This window comes from Drosophila takahashii, chromosome 2R (assembly GCF_030179915.1).
Source record: "Drosophila takahashii strain IR98-3 E-12201 chromosome 2R, DtakHiC1v2, whole genome shotgun sequence".
Classification (NCBI taxonomy): Eukaryota; Metazoa; Arthropoda; class Insecta; order Diptera; family Drosophilidae; genus Drosophila; species Drosophila takahashii.
Window position 1 is genome coordinate 22990392 of NC_091679.1, and position 16630 is coordinate 23007021.

Sequence of the window (16630 nt, forward strand, 5' to 3'; positions counted from 1 at the left end):
AAGTTTCATAGCGATAGCTTTTAAACTGAGAGACTAGTTCGCATAGAAACGGACAGACGGACAGAAGGACCGACGGACAGACGGACATGGCTAGATAGACTCGGCTATTGGTGCTGATCAAGAATATATATACTTTATGTGGTCGGAAGCGTCTCCATCACTGCGTTGCAAACTTTTGACTGAAATTACAATACCCTCTGCAAGGGTATAAAAAAACTGAATTTTTCTTTTTCCGAAATCTTTAAAGGTGTGGACACCAGACACCTTTTAAATTCGTTTAAGGCGATTGTGGGCCTTAGAGGAGGCGTGGCCCTCGGCTGAAACAAACTTGCGCTGCATAGGAAGCCCAAGAATATGTGTGAGTAATCCCAGTAATTCTAGCTTTTGTAGTTTCCGAGATCTCAACGTTCATACGGACAGACAGACAGACAGACATGGCTGGATCAACTCGGCTAGTGATCCTGATCAAGAATATACATATATACTTTATGGGGTCGGAAACGCTTCCTTCTAACTTTAATATACATACTTTTGCACGAATACAATATACCCGTTTACACAGAGTAGAGTAAACGGGTATAAAAAAACCGAGGGTTTCTGTGACATCCCTCATTCAGATGTGTCCCTATAACATTAGTGTTTTATCACAGAGTTACAATACAAAAGCCATTTTGGAGTTAATTATACATTTATTTCATAAATGTAAATTAATTTAATTAAATTTTGAATCCCTTCCAGTGCCTTGAGCAAAGTGACAATTTAAGAGGCCGCTTCTAAAATACTTTTATTTTAAGCACCGATAACCCGTAGTTCAGCTGCTGATTGAAGAATTCCCTGAACATTTGATGATTCGATATTCGGTTTAGTTCTTTATACATTTATACTGCTTGGGGAGTGTTGTCCAAAAGTTGACGAGAGTATTCAGTATTGATTTAAACTTGATACATTTTTTTTAAAAGCCCGTATCAACAAAAAAAAGTCTGATAAAATATTTACACTTGAAATCAGCTCAACGCAAAATTCAAGGAAGCCAATACTTGCAATTGGGTTGCTTTATGGATGTTAGATTTATCAGGGACACCTCTGATTATCACGACGTTATAAAATAAGCCTCTTGTTTTTATACCCTTGCAGAGATTATAATGATATCAGTATGAAGTTCGCCCGAACTTCGTTTCTAAGCAAACTAGTTTCCCAAGAGTCTGATACCTTTTGGGTCCCAGGGAATGATCGAAGAAATACTGGAAAACACAATTACAGTTTTTGTGTTTTATACATATTATATTGGAAATATCATTTTTTTTATTAATTCAGAATTTCTGAAAGGGTATAGAAACTTACGCTGGTACAGAAACTTACGTTGTACCTGTGTTTGCACACTACATAAAAATAGTCTACTGCAAACAAATCTAAAAATACTTCATTGCTAAATTAAACATAAACTGAAACTTTCCACAGCCATTTCCAGACTTGACAACTAAAGTCCCGTACGATGACTTAGATCAAGCACAGTTTCGCCAACAATGAGATATTTCCTATAAATACTCGTGATCCATCCATAGTCCGGTCAGTACTTTAGTACAGAGAGCGACAGACAGAACCAGAGATGTCATCCCACTTCGCCATCTCCTTTCGTATTGTGGCTTTCCTAGCGGCTGCTTATGCAATATCGTCCGCAGACCTCGTAGGCTTCCTTGGCTGAAGCCGCCAAAAATAAAAGGCTGGAAAACTAAATAAGGAGCGATTTCGGAAGCGATTGAACAAATAAAATAAAATGTTTACTAGAAAAATTAAGCTCCACCGACTATGTTGCATTTAATATTTGATCCTACGCTTGATCAGTGTAGCATATTTACAGGCATTAAATTCGATTCATTTTTACATGAGGCGAAATTGCCCCAGTGGTGTGTCGATTTTACCCCCCGAATTACCCCAGCATAATGGCTTTAGTTTTCAATTTCTTATACATCGCCAAGGTAATTAAAAAAAATATGGGTTGGCACATTAAAGCTTGGTGCTAAAGCTATTCAACAATAAATAAAAAACTATGGTAATATAGCACAAGATGGACAAAAAATAGCTTTGAAAAAATGCTTTCGAAATTGCAATGACGACTGTGGAATGTGTCCATCTAGAAGGGGTACTCTATTTAGTACATAATTAAAAGTAATTATAATTTGATATTTCTCAAGCTAAGCTGTTGTTAACCATAGTGCTTAAAAATATTTTATAATATTCTATAAGCATTTAATATTGCTAGCTAGTAATTACTTAGATTCTTAAATTATTTTTAAACTTTGTGACCTGACGCTAGTCGAAAACTTGAGGACTGGTATCAGTTTATGGACCAGTAAATAGGCCAAATCAAATCAGGGTTCAAAGATTCGGAGTATAAAGAGTTTAATGACCAACAATTAACAACGAGTTTACCACCTACAGTTTACTGTTTCCAGCCAGCAGATCGCGCACCAATCCCACGGCGTACTTGGCCGTTCCGGGAGCCGTAGTCACGCCGTAGCCGCCATGTCCGTAGTTGTGGACGATCTTCAGCCGCCTGCCCTCCGGATTTGAGATCAGTTCCGGTTCCACCCGAACCACCGAGCGGTGCGGACGCAGGCCCACACATTCCCGGACGATCTCCGCCTTCCGGAGACTGGGCAACAGGTCGTAGCACCGCTCCCGAATGGCCATGCTGTCGTACTTGCACCAGTCGGTGTTGTAACTGTCGAACTGGCGACATCCTCCCAGTGTTACCGTTTCGAATCCGGGCAGGACGTAGGTATCGTAGTCGCCGTAGAAGGCAGTCTTCACCCAGGGAGCCCGGACCTTGAGCACCTGCCCACGGATGGGAACCAGGTGCTGGTCGCCGCACAGCTCCTTGGCCCCCATTCCGGTGCAATTGAGCAGCACGTCGAAGTTCTGCGGAACCTCGAAAAAGTTCTTCACGTGCTGGCGCACCACCTCACCTCCGTTCTCCAGGAATCTACGAGGATTTCGTTAGATAGACGTATTTCTAATAAATACAAAATCCCAGACATATCCAAGGAACTCACTTTTTTGTGGCATATGGCAGGAAAAGACGACTCTCCGTGAGGCAGGTGGTGAAGAAAGATCCGTACTTCCAGCCGCCGTGGCACAGCTTCAGTTCCTCCTCCGTGGCCCTCCGGTAGACGGGCAGTAGCTTTTCAATAAAGTGGTTCTGAGGCAACAAACAGAAAGTTAATCGAATTAAGCATGAGAGATTAGAATCGCTGATAGGGGGGCCTGCCCGGCAACATTTGTTCGTACCCGTACGATGTTGGGCGAGGTGCGGGAGTAAATATAGCCGGACAACTGGCAAACGCCTGCCAAAGGAGCCTCCTTGGAGCGACGCAGCTCATCCCAGTAGTTGAAGGCATCTGTCATCCATTGTCTGAGAGGAAAATAAACCCTCTGTTCACTCTATAACAAGGGGTAAATCTCAGCCAGATACTCACTGCGTAATTTCCTGGGTGGGGCCCATGAAGCTGGTTCCCGGACGGAAGATCCCAGCCGCCACATAGCTTACCGTATCCTCGTTGAAACGATCAGCTATCACGGAAACCCGAGCCGTGGGAAACTCCCTCTGGAGTTCCAGGGCGGTCGTAAGACCGATGATACCGCTACCCAAGACTCCGAAATGCATTCTGGATCCACTTCGCGCTGATTACCCAATTCCGATGGAAGGCAGTTTGGCACTGAGAGCGGCGACCTGCAGCGCGTGCTTTTAAAGGTACTTGTGAAGATAGTAGCTGCACCTTATCAGCTTCCTATCAAATCCGCTCAACATCGCGCCTCCAGGGATGATAAACTTTACTGCTCCCTATCGTAGGTGCAATAAACGCTCTTTTCCATTGTTTTTATTATGGTTGAGTACAGTGATCAATGATAATAATGAAAACATACTGGGTTTTTCAATTTATGAAGCGATACTAGAAACGTGTAAAATTGACAAACAGTTAAGAAATGTAGCCTTTATAAATTGGGTTATTCAAAAGCAGGGATTCTCCATCTATTTTTAAAATGTTTTTCTCGTTAAAAGAGTATGCACAAAAATGATGTTCAAATAAATTAAATAATATAAATTAAGCACAAATGAAAACGATTGAGAATTCCTTATCTGTACACTAAAAGGTTTTTAAAATTGTTGTTCTTCAACCTTCTTAAATCTCTTCAGTCGGATTACCACTGTACTTCGAAAGTTCTCTGTTGAAACAGCTGTTTGTAAGCCCTCCGACAAGCTCCGTTTTCCGTGAAGTTCACAGCAATTTTCCAAAATTGCCATCAGAACTACTTGTCAAAAGGCACATCCGAGTGTAATATCTAGTTAAAATAATTGTATTTAGTGTAAAAATCAAATTCTTTGTCTACCGGCGCGCTCAGAGAGGTTCCACAAAAATACCAAAGGCGCGGAACAGCTGGGTGCGGTATTTTTTGCCTTCGTACACAGTTGGTACGTGCGATGCGCGGGCGCTTTGCAACACTGCCCGAGGGTCACACTGTCCGCTCAGATATTTATTTTTCTAATAACATTTGCCTAGCAAAACTACAAAAACCAGCCATTACCGACTATTTCGGCCACGCAGGAAACGGAAGCGATAGCCAGCGAGCGGAGGAGCCAGGACTTGGACTTGGAGCAGTCAGCGGCAGGAATATCAGGACGGATTTGCCCAGGACCAGTAGTAGGATGTCTTCGATGTCGCCCAGCGAGGTGAGTTATCGGGGGTCTTGCGACTTCCATTTCCAAAGTACGGGGGTTTTACCAAGCAGCTGGGCAAATGTTTACGATCCCAGCAACAGAAGGTTTCCCTTCCGCAGTCGCACTTCGAGTTTCCATTCCCCGCGAGAGGGTTCAACGTCATCTTATCGTTCCAACGACTCGGAGCTGAAAAAGTGACGCATCTACGATGATAGCACCCAGTCCAGCTTCCTTAGGAACCCCGCTCTTGTTATTATATAATTGAAATGGTTTCTGCAGGTCGAGGTCGTCCGACCCCTGTCGCTAATTACGAACCCGGCAATCGACCCGCTGTTTGCCGTCTGCGCCACCCACAGTCGGCAAACCCCAATGACATCCGCCTCCCACTGGCCAAATGTTTGCACGGCATCCAATGCACTTTCCCTCTGGCCGGAATGCTTGTTTATGCCACGTAAACAATGCACTTGCATTGTGGCTAAAGCCTTCGATCCTAGCCAGCTCATCGCTATCCGGGGTGCCCTTAACCTGAGATGGGGAGTGCCCGGGTACATTTCCGTCATATCATATGAATGTCTTATAGTTGAAGATATAACTTTAAATTTTGTGCTGCAGTTGGGAAAGCCATTTATATACGGGAAATCTAAGGGTATAGTAAATTGTACATACCCTTGTATATTTCCTTTTGTCACTGCATCATTGTTTCCAAGTTATATCATCAAAAATAAAAGCAATAAATTCCATTGTAACTTTTATCACTACTAGATATAGTAAGTTATTTTTCTATTATTTCAGTATCAAGAAATAATATATCTTGTATACAAAATCCTTACCTAGTTAGGTTCCTGGTGGATATTGTAGGTTTTTTTTAGCACCTTTCTCATCACTGCTCCCAAGCTTTGTCTCTTATATATATACGGCTCACTCGGATCGCTCGCCCGTCCGCCGAAAATAGAAGCTCATCGCCAGTGACAACGCGCGCATTCAGTTCTCGGTGCCACGCGAATTCGCACGCGCCGCTCTGCCAGATTCTCCGTGACGCGAAATTCACGAGCCGAAATACTCGAAATCAGATCCAAATTGTGCAGGTTCAGCATTAGCAAACAATCGATCAGCGGTGGCCAACAGCTTTTCCCATGGATCCTCGTTTCCGTCCCCTCGATTTAGAATTTTTTGGCACGCGCTCGGCATATTAATTGGGCGGCGCTCCCAGCCATTAGGACTCTATAAATAATCGGCAAGCAAAAGCTACCATTCCGCAGAACCAGTTTAAAATGCTATGGCAGGAATCTACAGGCGAAGCTCTACATATAACTCAAACAAACTATCAGATTTTAGCCAACTTGAGTAGTTGATCGAAAACAAACGTTTTCAAACTAGGCATATGCAAAAGACCAATTTAAATGTAAATCATCTAGTCAAAGAATGCTATTTAAGAGCGTTCGTGCTATAAAAGCCCCACTGTAGTTGAAAATCAAGATGTACCAGGCCTCCGAATTGATCTGGCATTATGAAATATGCATGGGCATATTTCGCGATTCGATCACAAAGAATATCAGGCATAACAAAGCATCGCCATAAGGAAGTGATTTGCCTTATTAGCACTCCCGCGAGCCCATAAGCGATTAATGGGGGAGTTTAAAAGGCAGTACCGTAAGCCAGTCATACATCTCACTGAAAAACTTGATAAGGTTGCTGAAAAAGGGCGGATTCTTGAAGTCGCTGACCTGCGAAACGTGATCGCTGATCGGCAGATTTAATCGCATAGAAATTTACCTGCGCAATTTAAGCGGGGTTAAGAGCAATCTTCCACTTTCCTCATCAGTTTTCCAATCGCCTTTCAATGTAGAGCGCCTTGAGCACAGAGGAGAGACACCTTTGTGTTCAAATCGTTTGCAAATTGCGATACATTTAATTTAATTTTAATTTAATTGCGGCTAGTGCCGTTGTCTTTTCCTCCCAGCAACATGTATCGCATATTGTAATTGCACACGCCTTTCACGTGTCCGCAACAATAACACGTCCTCGTTTCGATGGCTTACGTTTCGCAGATTTCGAAATAGCTATAAGCTTCTATCTCAGCGGCAATCGGCCGAAGGAGATGCTCTAGAAGCGGTCTGAAACTTGTTGCTCATCCGCCGCGAACGTGACACATGTCGATTGTCGCTCTCCTCAGCTTGATGATAAAGCCGAAACTGGCGCATCAGGTTCTCGTGTATTTATAACGCCCCACAGCTCGATCTCTGACGTCACAGGTGTGCGGTGATGACGTACTAGATGATTTATCGACCGCCGGCGAAGGGCGAAGGTGGCTCATTCGGCAAGTTTAAGGTTGCAGCGACTGTATAATCAACCCCACGCCCCCGGTTCTTCCGCTTTCACCTTTACCGTAATGCGCTTAGCATTTCTCCGGTTCAGGAAATCGCTTTATATGGCTTTTTGGGGCCGGGCCGGGTCTCTGGGCCTCCCAGTTGCATAATTTGGCCAGAGTGCTGGCTTGGGTTTGTTTATTTTCGCCTGGCGAGTGATTCACAGCCCAAGGTTGGCCAGCCAATGCGATTTCCAAAACATTTCGATGGGCCGCCCCCGTTTCAAATAAGTTCCCCACCCACATCTCATATGTTTATGCCTACGCTAATCGTCCTTCACCCTCTGGCTTACCTCCAAATTTTGCGGTTTTATCAGCTGCCAAAACGTTTATCAGCCACAAAGATTTCTGCCACGGCACGCTTTATTCATCAGCCATTATGTTTACCAGAGAAATATTCTCGGAAAATAAGAAATAAATAAAAAACAGAGACAGCCCCCTTTCGCCGCCCCCAAAGTCTGGCAGTCGCTGGTTTATTTGTTTACACTCTGCTTGGCTTTTATTGCCGAAGAATTTTTCGAGTCCATTGTTTAGCTGTTGTTCGGTTTTCCCCTCCCCGCCGGCCGACGAGCTTATAAAATTTCCCTGCCAGTGCTCTTTTCCTAGACTTTGGCATTCAATTGCATTTTTATTTATTTATTTCTGGGTGATTCAAGCAGCTTTTGTTTTGCTCTCTAGATTTGATTGAGTCTAAAATAAACGCAAGTAACCCCCGCAGAGCGAGGCGCGTGTTTATTGGTCTGGCCTACTTCAGTGCTCGGCATTTCGCATTTGGGGGCCTTTGGGGTCCAAGCACACTTACTATCTATCTGGCCGCGGAACTTAGTGCTTTTATGGGCCCACTTTAATTGGCTCCGCTAAGTGATTGTCGATCTGTCGCTTCATTTAGAACCAGTTTTGCTGCAAACCAGAGTCCGACTTATATAATCGATCGTCTTCTAGGGCGCAGCTTGATTGCTTTTAATCACGAGCAGACGCTCGTCTTCATTTCACTTGAAAGCGCCGAAGATCTCATTGTTCCATCAATTGAAATGCATGCCCCATTGACGTATTCTTTGAGTATTTGCACTGGGAAAAAATGTCAACAGCTTGAGGAATTTTAAAAAACAAGTGGGATTCTGGAAATCGAGAGCGAATAATTTTTTAAAAATTGTAGTTTAAAAACCAAACCAAACTTCAATAGCTCTATAAAGTCTACATAAGTAAAATTATTTAAATATTAAATAATAAGCGTGATTGTACTCCAACTTTTCCTTTCCTTGAGGCTTATCGTTCTGCTTTAATATTCTCCCTTTCATAACAAAATATGTACATATCGTTACATTGGCTCTCAAGAAATGAATCCTACAGTTTTTCCCTCACTGTATTTATGTATATACCTCTAGATGTCCTTATCGGCATGCCTATCGCCGTAATCTAATCGTGGGCTTATCAGGTAATGGCTGCGTGCCAGGGCAGTGGTCCGATAAGGGTTTTTGCCAATACCTTCTGCGGCCGAGGGGGCTACGGAAGCCACCATCTCGTGATCTGGGAGACACAATCCCAGCACGAATCAAACCAGCTGTGCGGTTAACTTGTTCGGGTTAACAAACTAGTTTGGGCCGTTTCGCTGCACTTGCGAATTCTCATTTTTGATAGTGCAAGCCATATATAGATCAGGTGAGAGCGGGAAGGTGGGTGGTTGTGGTGGTATGAGTTTCCGAATGCGACGACTACTCACTACATACTTAGTAAGCGATAGTACGCACACCGAAACACGTCGCAACGTCGGGCTTCGTCACTCGACTCGCCCTGCAGTCTCTCCCACAAATTTCTCGGCGCTTTCCTGCAGTCGTCCCACGAACGTTGCCGCAATTGGTCGACCAGAATCGGTTCGCGAATAAAATGTCTGCCGCGCCCCTCGCCCACTCTTGGCTCCTGGGAAAAGCACTGGCATATTGAAGTGTAGAAACCAGCTAACACATTAAATAAAATACTTAAAGGTCTAGCACTCGAGAAAAATCTGTGAAATATTGTTGACAAGTGATCGGTGACAGAACTAGCATTCAAATTAGTGAAAAACTGTGACAATTACGACTGCAAAATGCTGAAGTTGTTCAAGAAACCCAAAGACAAGATACCCAAGTCGGAGATCATAACCGAACCCAAAGAACCCAAAACGCCGCCGGTCTCGAAATGCGGCAAGCCACTGCAGTTGGACAACTCGCGATGGGAGGCAAGTATATCCGAGAGATAAAACCTGAACTTTGGCCAGATATCACGTTCGAACGGCTGGTCGAAAATAAATAGTGTGTCATTGCGTCATGGGTGCGTAGTATTTTGGGCTCTAAGAAATCTGTGTAATTTCTCTCTGCTTTTTTCAAGTGGGTTCTCAGATTTGTTTTCGTTTCCCTTGCCATCGCGAATTCCGGGCCTTATCGATCAAACCATTTACCAGCAAAAGAAGGGTATGTACTTGTTTATGGTCTCGAAAACGGCCCTGCAAGTGGCAATCACTCGATAAGGGAGAACCGAAAGACGGAAAAACAATCGACGGTTCTATAAATTTCAGTGACATTTGTTTTATCTTATCGGGCCTTTCGTTCTATATATGTGCGTATTATGTGCACGCCATATAGCGTATATTGGCGTTTGTAAGCCAATGGAGAAATGGCGCACAGATAAGGCGGGCGGAAAAAATAAGTCTTGAGAACTCTTAAGTAGAATGGCCCAGCTGTAGGTGTGTTCTGTGATAAGATATAGCCAAGAACTGTCCAAGTCATTAGCTAATTCACTTACTTTTGTTGCCCTCCACAGCGCCGCCTGCACAAAGAGCTGATGTCCCTGATCAAGGAGCCGCCGCCAGGCGTTACCGTTGACACCGAAAGCGTACAGCAAAATTTATCCGAGTAAGTATAGACTACGGAGCAGAGTGGGCCAAGTTCAGCGAAAACCGAAACTGGTTTAATTCAAGCACATAAAATAAAATGCAAAAAATAAGCTTAATTCAGCCACTTGCGTTGAAAACAGAGCCCGCCATTGTTGGAGGCTGACACTCAAAACTCTCTTTCGCTTACAGATGGAAAATAAACATTAAAGGTTTCGAGGGCACGCTTTACGAGGGCGAGGACTTCCAGCTGCTGTTCAAATTTAATAATAAATATCCCTTCGATTCGCCAGAGGTAATAATTCATTTGCACAAAGGCCAACTGAAGTTGATGTTAATTTTTTCTTTCGCCTGCCAGGTGACCTTCATCGGCAGCAATATACCCGTGCATCCACATGTCTACAGCAATGGACACATCTGCCTATCCATTCTGACCGAGGACTGGTCGCCGGCGCTGTCCGTGCAATCCGTGTGCCTTAGCATAGCCTCCATGTTGAGCAGTTGCCGCGAAAAGAAGCGTCCGCCGGACAACACGCTCTACGTAAAGACCTGCAATAAGAATCCCAAAAAGACTAAATGGTGGTACCACGGTGCGTATGCGTGATTTTCCACTTAAAGACCTCATGCTCATAACTCAACTAATTGTTTATTGCAGACGATTCTGTTTAGTTAGAAGTGCAATTTATGACTACTGCCTGCTGATGTTTGCTTTGCGCATCCAACCACAAAAACACCAATAGCAATACAGAAGTAGAACACGGCGGAGTGAGCCCCAGAAATCCAATAATTGTGGACGGCAACCAAACACTGCTCGCGTGTGGAGCAGACTAGAATCTGCTGACCAGACAACCCAAGTGCACTCGGATGCGAATGCAATGTGCAACAAAGCAAATCAAGTCAACGAGAAACCTATCAGTAGAGTTTGGCAAACAATCATAGCGCATGCAACCAATTCTAATTATAGCTATGTATAATCAACAAAAGGCGTGTGCGAAAAACTATTATTAAATGTTAACATTTTAATTAGATTGTTAAGACCAAAATTTATGTCTAAATTAAATGTTATGCTACCATCTAACTACTAGGCGTATGCAAACCGATCGAACGTTTGATAGTTCTGGCACTTATGGCCAGCCGCTGCTTCCACATTCCACGAGCATCGTTCGAGGCATCCGGCCCAAGGAGCGTGATCCCACCCACATATTATGCCTCCATCCCAGCTTATATTAATTGTGTATATTTTATCATCTTAGATGCGATGCGAAACTCATGAGATCATAGTTAAGTTTACGACATTTCAAATGTATTAGCAGCCATATCCCAGAATCGCACTCATTGTCACCAGTCCAGCACTCTGTAATCTTCCCCCATTTCCCATGCGTAGGTCTTTAAGTTAACCAGTTCGTGTACTTGGCTAGGATAGTCCATCTGTGGCCAAAAATGTCGCATGTGGCACGATCACAGAACACATTTACCTCTTACTGTGCAAGTAGATCTTAGGATGCGGCGAGCTACTCGTCCAACTAACATTCAATTTAAATGTAATCTGTGTACTGTATAAAGAGCCCAATTAAATCCAATGTATGTTTATCCAGCATATGTCTATAAATGCCTATAAATATTTACTGTTAAAAAGTATTTAAAATAAAATCAAGTCTGTAATCAAAAACGGAACAAACTTTGGTTTCTGGGGCCCACGTTTCTGTTATGCTCTTAAGCCAGCTTCTATTTTTCCACCCATGCTGCTACAAAACCTCTTTAACAGAGGTGTCACAAAAATGTATTTCAACCAAAATATATCAGAGCATCAAACCTAGGTGGTTGAAAACCTACCGAGGAGTAGGATTTATTCAATTTTAATGGGAGAACGATTTTGAAAATATTTAATAGAAAAAGTCGGTTAAATTTCGCTATGTTACAAAATGTTTGCGGCTTTGTTTTCTTTTATTTTATTGTCCCTTAAAAATCTTAAAATTTTTTGAGTATGGGGTTTTTAAGATAAAGAGTTGCACTTTTAAATTGCGTTTACACCACAACAAACGAAGAATCCGTTTGCCAGTAATACCCCCTGCCATTTTTACAATTTTTCAAAATTTGAGGTCCTGTTTCTAAAATTCCTTGCGTCGGGGAACTTTTTGAAAAACGCAGTTTAATTTGGGAATTCGTAAGGAATTCAAATTTATCGTATTCATCGAGATACATTTTAATAACATCACTGGAACGGCACCGATCAAGGGAGACCTAGAATCTCGTAAGAGTTGGAAAAATCATTAAGCTAAAAGAATTTATTTAAACTGAAACTGCATATAAACTTCGGCTTGGCGAAGGTCACTTCCTTTCTTGTTTTCAATTAATTGGATCGTCAGACACTTTACATATCAAATGTTGTTATCCAATTTTGTTTTCAGTTTTAATGGGGGTTCGGGTTTATGTTCCTTAGAAAACACAACTGTCGGCTCTGTTTGCTGATAGCTAATTATAATTATAGAATGGTTTGGAGCGTTTCTTTTAAACACAAGGCCCTTTATCGAGTTAAAAAGTCGTCATGACTTCGCCACGTGAACCACCAAAATTTCTGATATATGCAATATTTCGACGTAAGCTTAAAATATATTTATAAGAGAATTATATACGGTGTTTTTTCCTAATGTTTTTATTAAGATTAAAAGTATTTTGTGGTTACCGGGAATGTGTTTTCTCCGCAATAGGGTTCCGAAAATTGGTATATTGTATACTCAGTACAAATTTATTACACTAGTCCACAACATAACTTTTTTAAAGTACACCAAGGGGGATGATGGTAGTTCCTGGTAGATTTTAGATCCCTAGATAAAAAAAAAGTAAACAAATTTTTTAAAGATACATATTTTCAAAGACATAAAAACAATTTCTTTGGTGTCCGTGCTTATACCCGTAATTCTTAGAGAAAATGAGTATATTGTATTCGAGCAAAAGAGTGTAACAGCTAGAAGAAAGCATTTCTGACCCTATAAAGTATGTACATATATTCTTGCATCACTAGCCGAGTCGATCTACCCATGTCCGTCTGTGTGTCCGTTTGAACGCTGAGAACTCGGAAACTACAAAAGCTAGTTCTTGGGCTTCCTACTCAGCGCAAGTTTATTTCAGTCGAGCCCCTCTAACGCCCACAAACGATTTTAAGATGTGTCTGGCGCCCACACCTTTAGAGATATCGGAAAAGTAAAATATCAGTTTTATTGTTCTAATCAATACCTATTGAATTGTAGAAATCAAATTGGACCATTCGTTAAAAAGTTATGCGCGATCAAAGTTTTATATCTCCATCTCCATCTCCCTCGTACTCCCCTTAGCAAATAAAATCTTCAATTACTAAAAAATGGTTTTTTTAATATTTATAATATTGTAATAGGGGGTATCAATACAAGTTTCTCCCGAATTCCGCACAAAAAACTTTTTGTGTGACCCCTGAATATAAATGTATTAAATAAGTATATGTATATATTTTAGAAGGCCTTAGCCAAAGAATTTATCCTTTTAAATAGAAGTAAGTTTGGAAAAAACTTACATATTTATTCCTGTTTAGTGTACAGAAATGATCATCTGTGTGAACCTTTTTTATAAACAACGTATGCACAAAGTAAGGGACCGGTTGCCTTCTCACGATAATACTGGCTAGTCAAAAAGGCCTTCTATAACGTACGATATAGCATTTATTTCATTAAAATATATTAAGTAGATTACAAGTTAACTGAATGGATTCATATAGGACACATTTGTTCAACAAAAGTAAGCGTTCAGTGCTCTGGTTGTGCGACCATCAGAAGCTGCCATCTCCGGGAGCTAGGTGCCGGCGGCCACGCCCGTCGTGGCCGTGTAGTAGAGTCCCTGCAGCGCCTCCTGGAGCGCCCGTTCGCAGGCCAGGGTCGATGTGAATCCACCGGCGTTTTCCTGCGGGGTTTCGCTGCGTATGTGGGCAATATAGCCCCTGCCCACGATCTCACTGGTGGGCGGCATGGCGGGTCCTTCACTCAAAGCAACCAGTGGCTCGTAGACGAACAGCGGACCCTCCTCCGATTTGGGAACGGGCAGCAGGCTGGGGTCGGCTGTCTGGCCAAACTTAATGCCCGTGGAGAACTCGTTGGCGGGCTTCGGTGGCGGAAGTTGCTTCTCCTCCTCGCGCTGCTTCTCTGCCTTCTCGGCGAACTCGGTGACAATCTGGGCGGCATCCTTGCCGCTGTACATCAGCTCCTCGATCAGCGCCTGCTTGTCGCGAGCCTTCTTCTTCTTGTGCTCGTTCTCCAGCTCATCGAGCTCCTTACGGCGCGCCTCCTCCTGGACCTTCTCCAGCTCCAGCATCTCCTCCAGGGCGTACTCATCGCGCCCCACGCGCGTCTTGTTTCGCTGGATAACCTCGCGGTTGTCGCGCTTGTACGCCTCGATCCGCTTGTTCGTCTCGATGATCTCGATGTTGTTGCACAGGTTGTACACAATGTCCTCGATCTCCTCCAGGTAGTCATTGTACTCGGCCAGCGAGCCGAAGTCCTCCTCGCGTTTGTTGTAGTCCCGCAGGATTCGCCGCCGAATGTCGACCTCCTTCTCCACCATGGGATCCTCGAACAGCTGGACGCGGAAGTTGTTGCGGCGCAGGGGCACCATGCACTCGGGACAGGCGCCGGATCCTTTGAGGAACAGCAAATCCACGCAGGACTCGCACAACGTGTGGCCGCAAACGTTGACCATCAGCTTGAGCGAGGGATTCCGGTATTTGGTGGTCTTGCACCGCGGGCACGCCTGGTCGTCCATGGCGGCAGGGTGTATGGCTATCTATTCCCAGTCCCCGAAATGCTATGTTCACCAATAATCAATTAAAATCAGTAAATAACAACTATTTGCCGGCTGATGTTTTCGATAAATCGATAAGTGATTGCCAATGTGACCACATTAAAATGGGGCTCTAAGTTGGCTTATCGGTTTAGAACTTAAATACGAATATAGCAGATATTCAAACCACCATCATAGCGTTGCCAGACGCGAGGCCTAAGCAAAAATAGCCGCGGGAAATTTAAACATTTCAGTCAAAGTTAACCCGTTTGGATATATTTTATTTGGGGTCCCAGATTAGTCTCCCCATTAAGCTATTGTATTTTATGTTCCGAAAATGACCAAAAACAGCCCGCTTCTTTTAACATTTTTATTTCAAACAGCATACGCGGTAGTTGTTCACATTAAGAGTAGAGTTTAAATATGTTTTCTTTAAATATACACGCATTGTTATGTCATACGTATTTTGATATATGTGTTCTGAGTGTATATGCATTAAATAATTCAATAATTTACATTAACCAAACCCCGCCCATCCGGCGCACCGCCATTTCTTGGTCGAGTGGCCGTGGGCAGCGATCTGTTTTACATTTGTTTTAGCTGCATATTAACATTTACATTTAAATACATTCAATAAACAGTAGTAGTGACATCATATACGTACACCTCCTATATATGAAGTATACATAGATGCGTATGCGAAGATAAAAGCATTGCCAAGCAGTTGATCAAAATGCCCAAAGGATCTTGGGTCTGTTAGTTGCATGCGTAATACTTGAGAGAAGGATTGAGTGGGTGAGTGGGGTGTGGGGGTTTTTGTTTGGGTGGGTGCGATATAAAAGCACTGTCGAAATACGAAGCGTACTCCTAATATATTTAGACTAACTTATGCGATAAGAAGAGGACCTACTCGATTTATACAGATTGATTTAGGCGAATATAGGTATATATTCATGAGTGCAGTTAGGGGGCGGAAAGAATATATGTATGTAGAGACAGAACCTAAAAAGAATCGAAGGCTTCTTGTCTTTGTATAGGTTCTCAACAAATTTGTCGATTCAATTAGAAATCGAATCACTGTAAATATCACAATTTAGTTAACACATATACAAATTTAATTGTAATAACTAAAATAAATGTACGTAAGCTTGTCGTCATTAACAATAGAATCTACCAGTAATTGCAGCAGCTGGATTTACAGGCTGCAGCCTAATGTCGCGTATGGATGGGTATAGGAGGGAGGAGATCCTGACCATCTAGCCCTGCAAGGCGGTGACCTCCTCCTCCAGTTCGGCGTCCACCTCGTCGATTTTGGAGCCGCTGCAGCCTCGGCACTTGCAGCAGATGATGCAGGGAGCGGCCAGGAGCAGCAGCGGCGAGGCCACCAACAGAAGGATCCCAAAGCCGGCGAAGATCCCGATCACCTGGGCGCGATGCCAGACCACCGAGGCCCTGGAGTGGCCCAGCTTGTTCTTGCACGGTCCCTTGTCGTAGTGGCGCAGCAGGAAGTCGTCCTGGGGGAATGCAATTCAAATTTAGTAACCATTGCTTTTAAGATCTGTTTTCTTTAAGGGACTCACATCCAAACTGGCCAGGCAGTACCAGCAGAAGACGTGTTTGCAGCGCTTGCACATCATCTGGGCGCAGCCCTCGTCCTTCTCGATGGGCACCGCGCACATGGGGCAGCATTTGATCAGCTCGTTGTCGAACGGTATTCCAATGTCGTCCTGGCCATCGGCAATCAGACGGCGTCCGAACTCCTCGCAGCTTATGTTCGGATGGTACTGCAAAATGAGGGGATAAAACCATGAAAAAAATCCAGAAAATGTATATAAAAATAATCCAACATTACTTAAAGGAATTTATTTTTTTGGTTGCC

The 16630-nt window shown here is 43.3% G+C and overlaps 4 protein-coding genes across 8 annotated transcripts in view; 1 reads left to right on the top strand and 3 right to left on the bottom strand.

Annotated features, from left to right (window-relative positions):
• Positions 1 to 2383: 2383 nt before the first annotated feature.
• On the bottom strand, positions 2384 to 3933 carry Daao1 (D-amino acid oxidase 1). Its single transcript, XM_017157854.3, has 4 exons — positions 3477 to 3933; positions 3289 to 3412; positions 3054 to 3199; positions 2384 to 2983 (listed from the first exon to the last, which is right to left on the bottom strand). Exons 1-4 carry the CDS (start codon positions 3662 to 3664, stop codon positions 2434 to 2436), a joined length of 1008 nt encoding a protein of 335 aa, XP_017013343.2. The 5' UTR covers positions 3665 to 3933; the 3' UTR covers positions 2384 to 2433.
• A 374-nt stretch (positions 3934 to 4307) lies between these two features.
• LOC108068355 (ubiquitin-conjugating enzyme E2 W) lies at positions 4308 to 11545 on the top strand. 2 transcript variants are annotated; one of them, XM_017157857.3, is made up of 6 exons: positions 4308 to 4471; positions 4560 to 4729; positions 9879 to 9970; positions 10141 to 10243; positions 10307 to 10538; positions 10604 to 11545. In XM_017157857.3, exons 2-6 carry the CDS (start codon positions 4706 to 4708, stop codon positions 10615 to 10617), a joined length of 465 nt encoding a protein of 154 aa, XP_017013346.1. In that variant the 5' UTR covers positions 4308 to 4471; positions 4560 to 4705; the 3' UTR covers positions 10618 to 11545. The 2 variants fall into 2 exon arrangements, with proteins under 2 accessions (XP_017013346.1, XP_017013345.1); XM_017157856.3 differs by lacking the exons at positions 4308 to 4471; positions 4560 to 4729 and adding an exon at positions 9065 to 9297.
• Positions 11546 to 13617: 2072 nt separating this feature from the next.
• Positions 13618 to 14858, bottom strand: Mat1 (CDK-activating kinase assembly factor). Its single transcript, XM_017157843.3, has one exon. The coding sequence runs from the start codon at positions 14731 to 14733 to the stop codon at positions 13771 to 13773; it is 963 nt and encodes a 320-aa protein (XP_017013332.1). The 5' UTR covers positions 14734 to 14858; the 3' UTR covers positions 13618 to 13770.
• Positions 14859 to 15107: 249 nt separating this feature from the next.
• LOC108068350 (uncharacterized) overlaps positions 15108 to 16630 on the bottom strand; it is a 67685-nt gene continuing 66162 nt past the window's right edge. For all 4 annotated transcript variants that reach the window (XM_070213699.1, XM_070213700.1, XM_070213698.1 and 1 more), the window contains 2 exons: positions 16332 to 16535; positions 15108 to 16265 (listed from right to left, as the gene is read on the bottom strand). In XM_070213699.1, the coding sequence (XP_070069800.1) occupies positions 16008 to 16265; positions 16332 to 16535 (462 nt within the window). In that variant the 3' untranslated portion in view covers positions 15108 to 16007. The remainder of the gene's footprint in view (positions 16266 to 16331; positions 16536 to 16630) is intronic.

What these genes read in the sequence shown, in the direction of transcription:
- Daao1 (XM_017157854.3), bottom strand. Translation starts at nt 3,664, where the DNA reads ATGCATTTCGGAGTCTTGGGTAGCGGTATCATCGGTCTTACGACCGCC. An exon ending in CCCACCCAGGAAATTACGCA is followed by an intron (nt 3,413 to 3,476) that starts GTGAGTATCTGG and finishes TTTTCCTCTCAG; the next exon opens with ACAATGGATGACAGATGCCT. An exon ending in CCTCGCCCAACATCGTACGG is followed by an intron (nt 3,200 to 3,288) that starts GTACGAACAAAT and finishes TTGTTGCCTCAG; the next exon opens with AACCACTTTATTGAAAAGCT.
- LOC108068355 (XM_017157856.3), top strand. Translation starts at nt 9,166, where the DNA reads ATGCTGAAGTTGTTCAAGAAACCCAAAGACAAGATACCCAAGTCGGAG. An exon ending in TGGACAACTCGCGATGGGAG is followed by an intron (nt 9,298 to 9,878) that starts GCAAGTATATCC and finishes TGCCCTCCACAG; the next exon opens with CGCCGCCTGCACAAAGAGCT. An exon ending in ATCCCTTCGATTCGCCAGAG is followed by an intron (nt 10,244 to 10,306) that starts GTAATAATTCAT and finishes TTCGCCTGCCAG; the next exon opens with GTGACCTTCATCGGCAGCAA.
- Mat1 (XM_017157843.3), bottom strand. Translation starts at nt 14,733, where the DNA reads ATGGACGACCAGGCGTGCCCGCGGTGCAAGACCACCAAATACCGGAAT.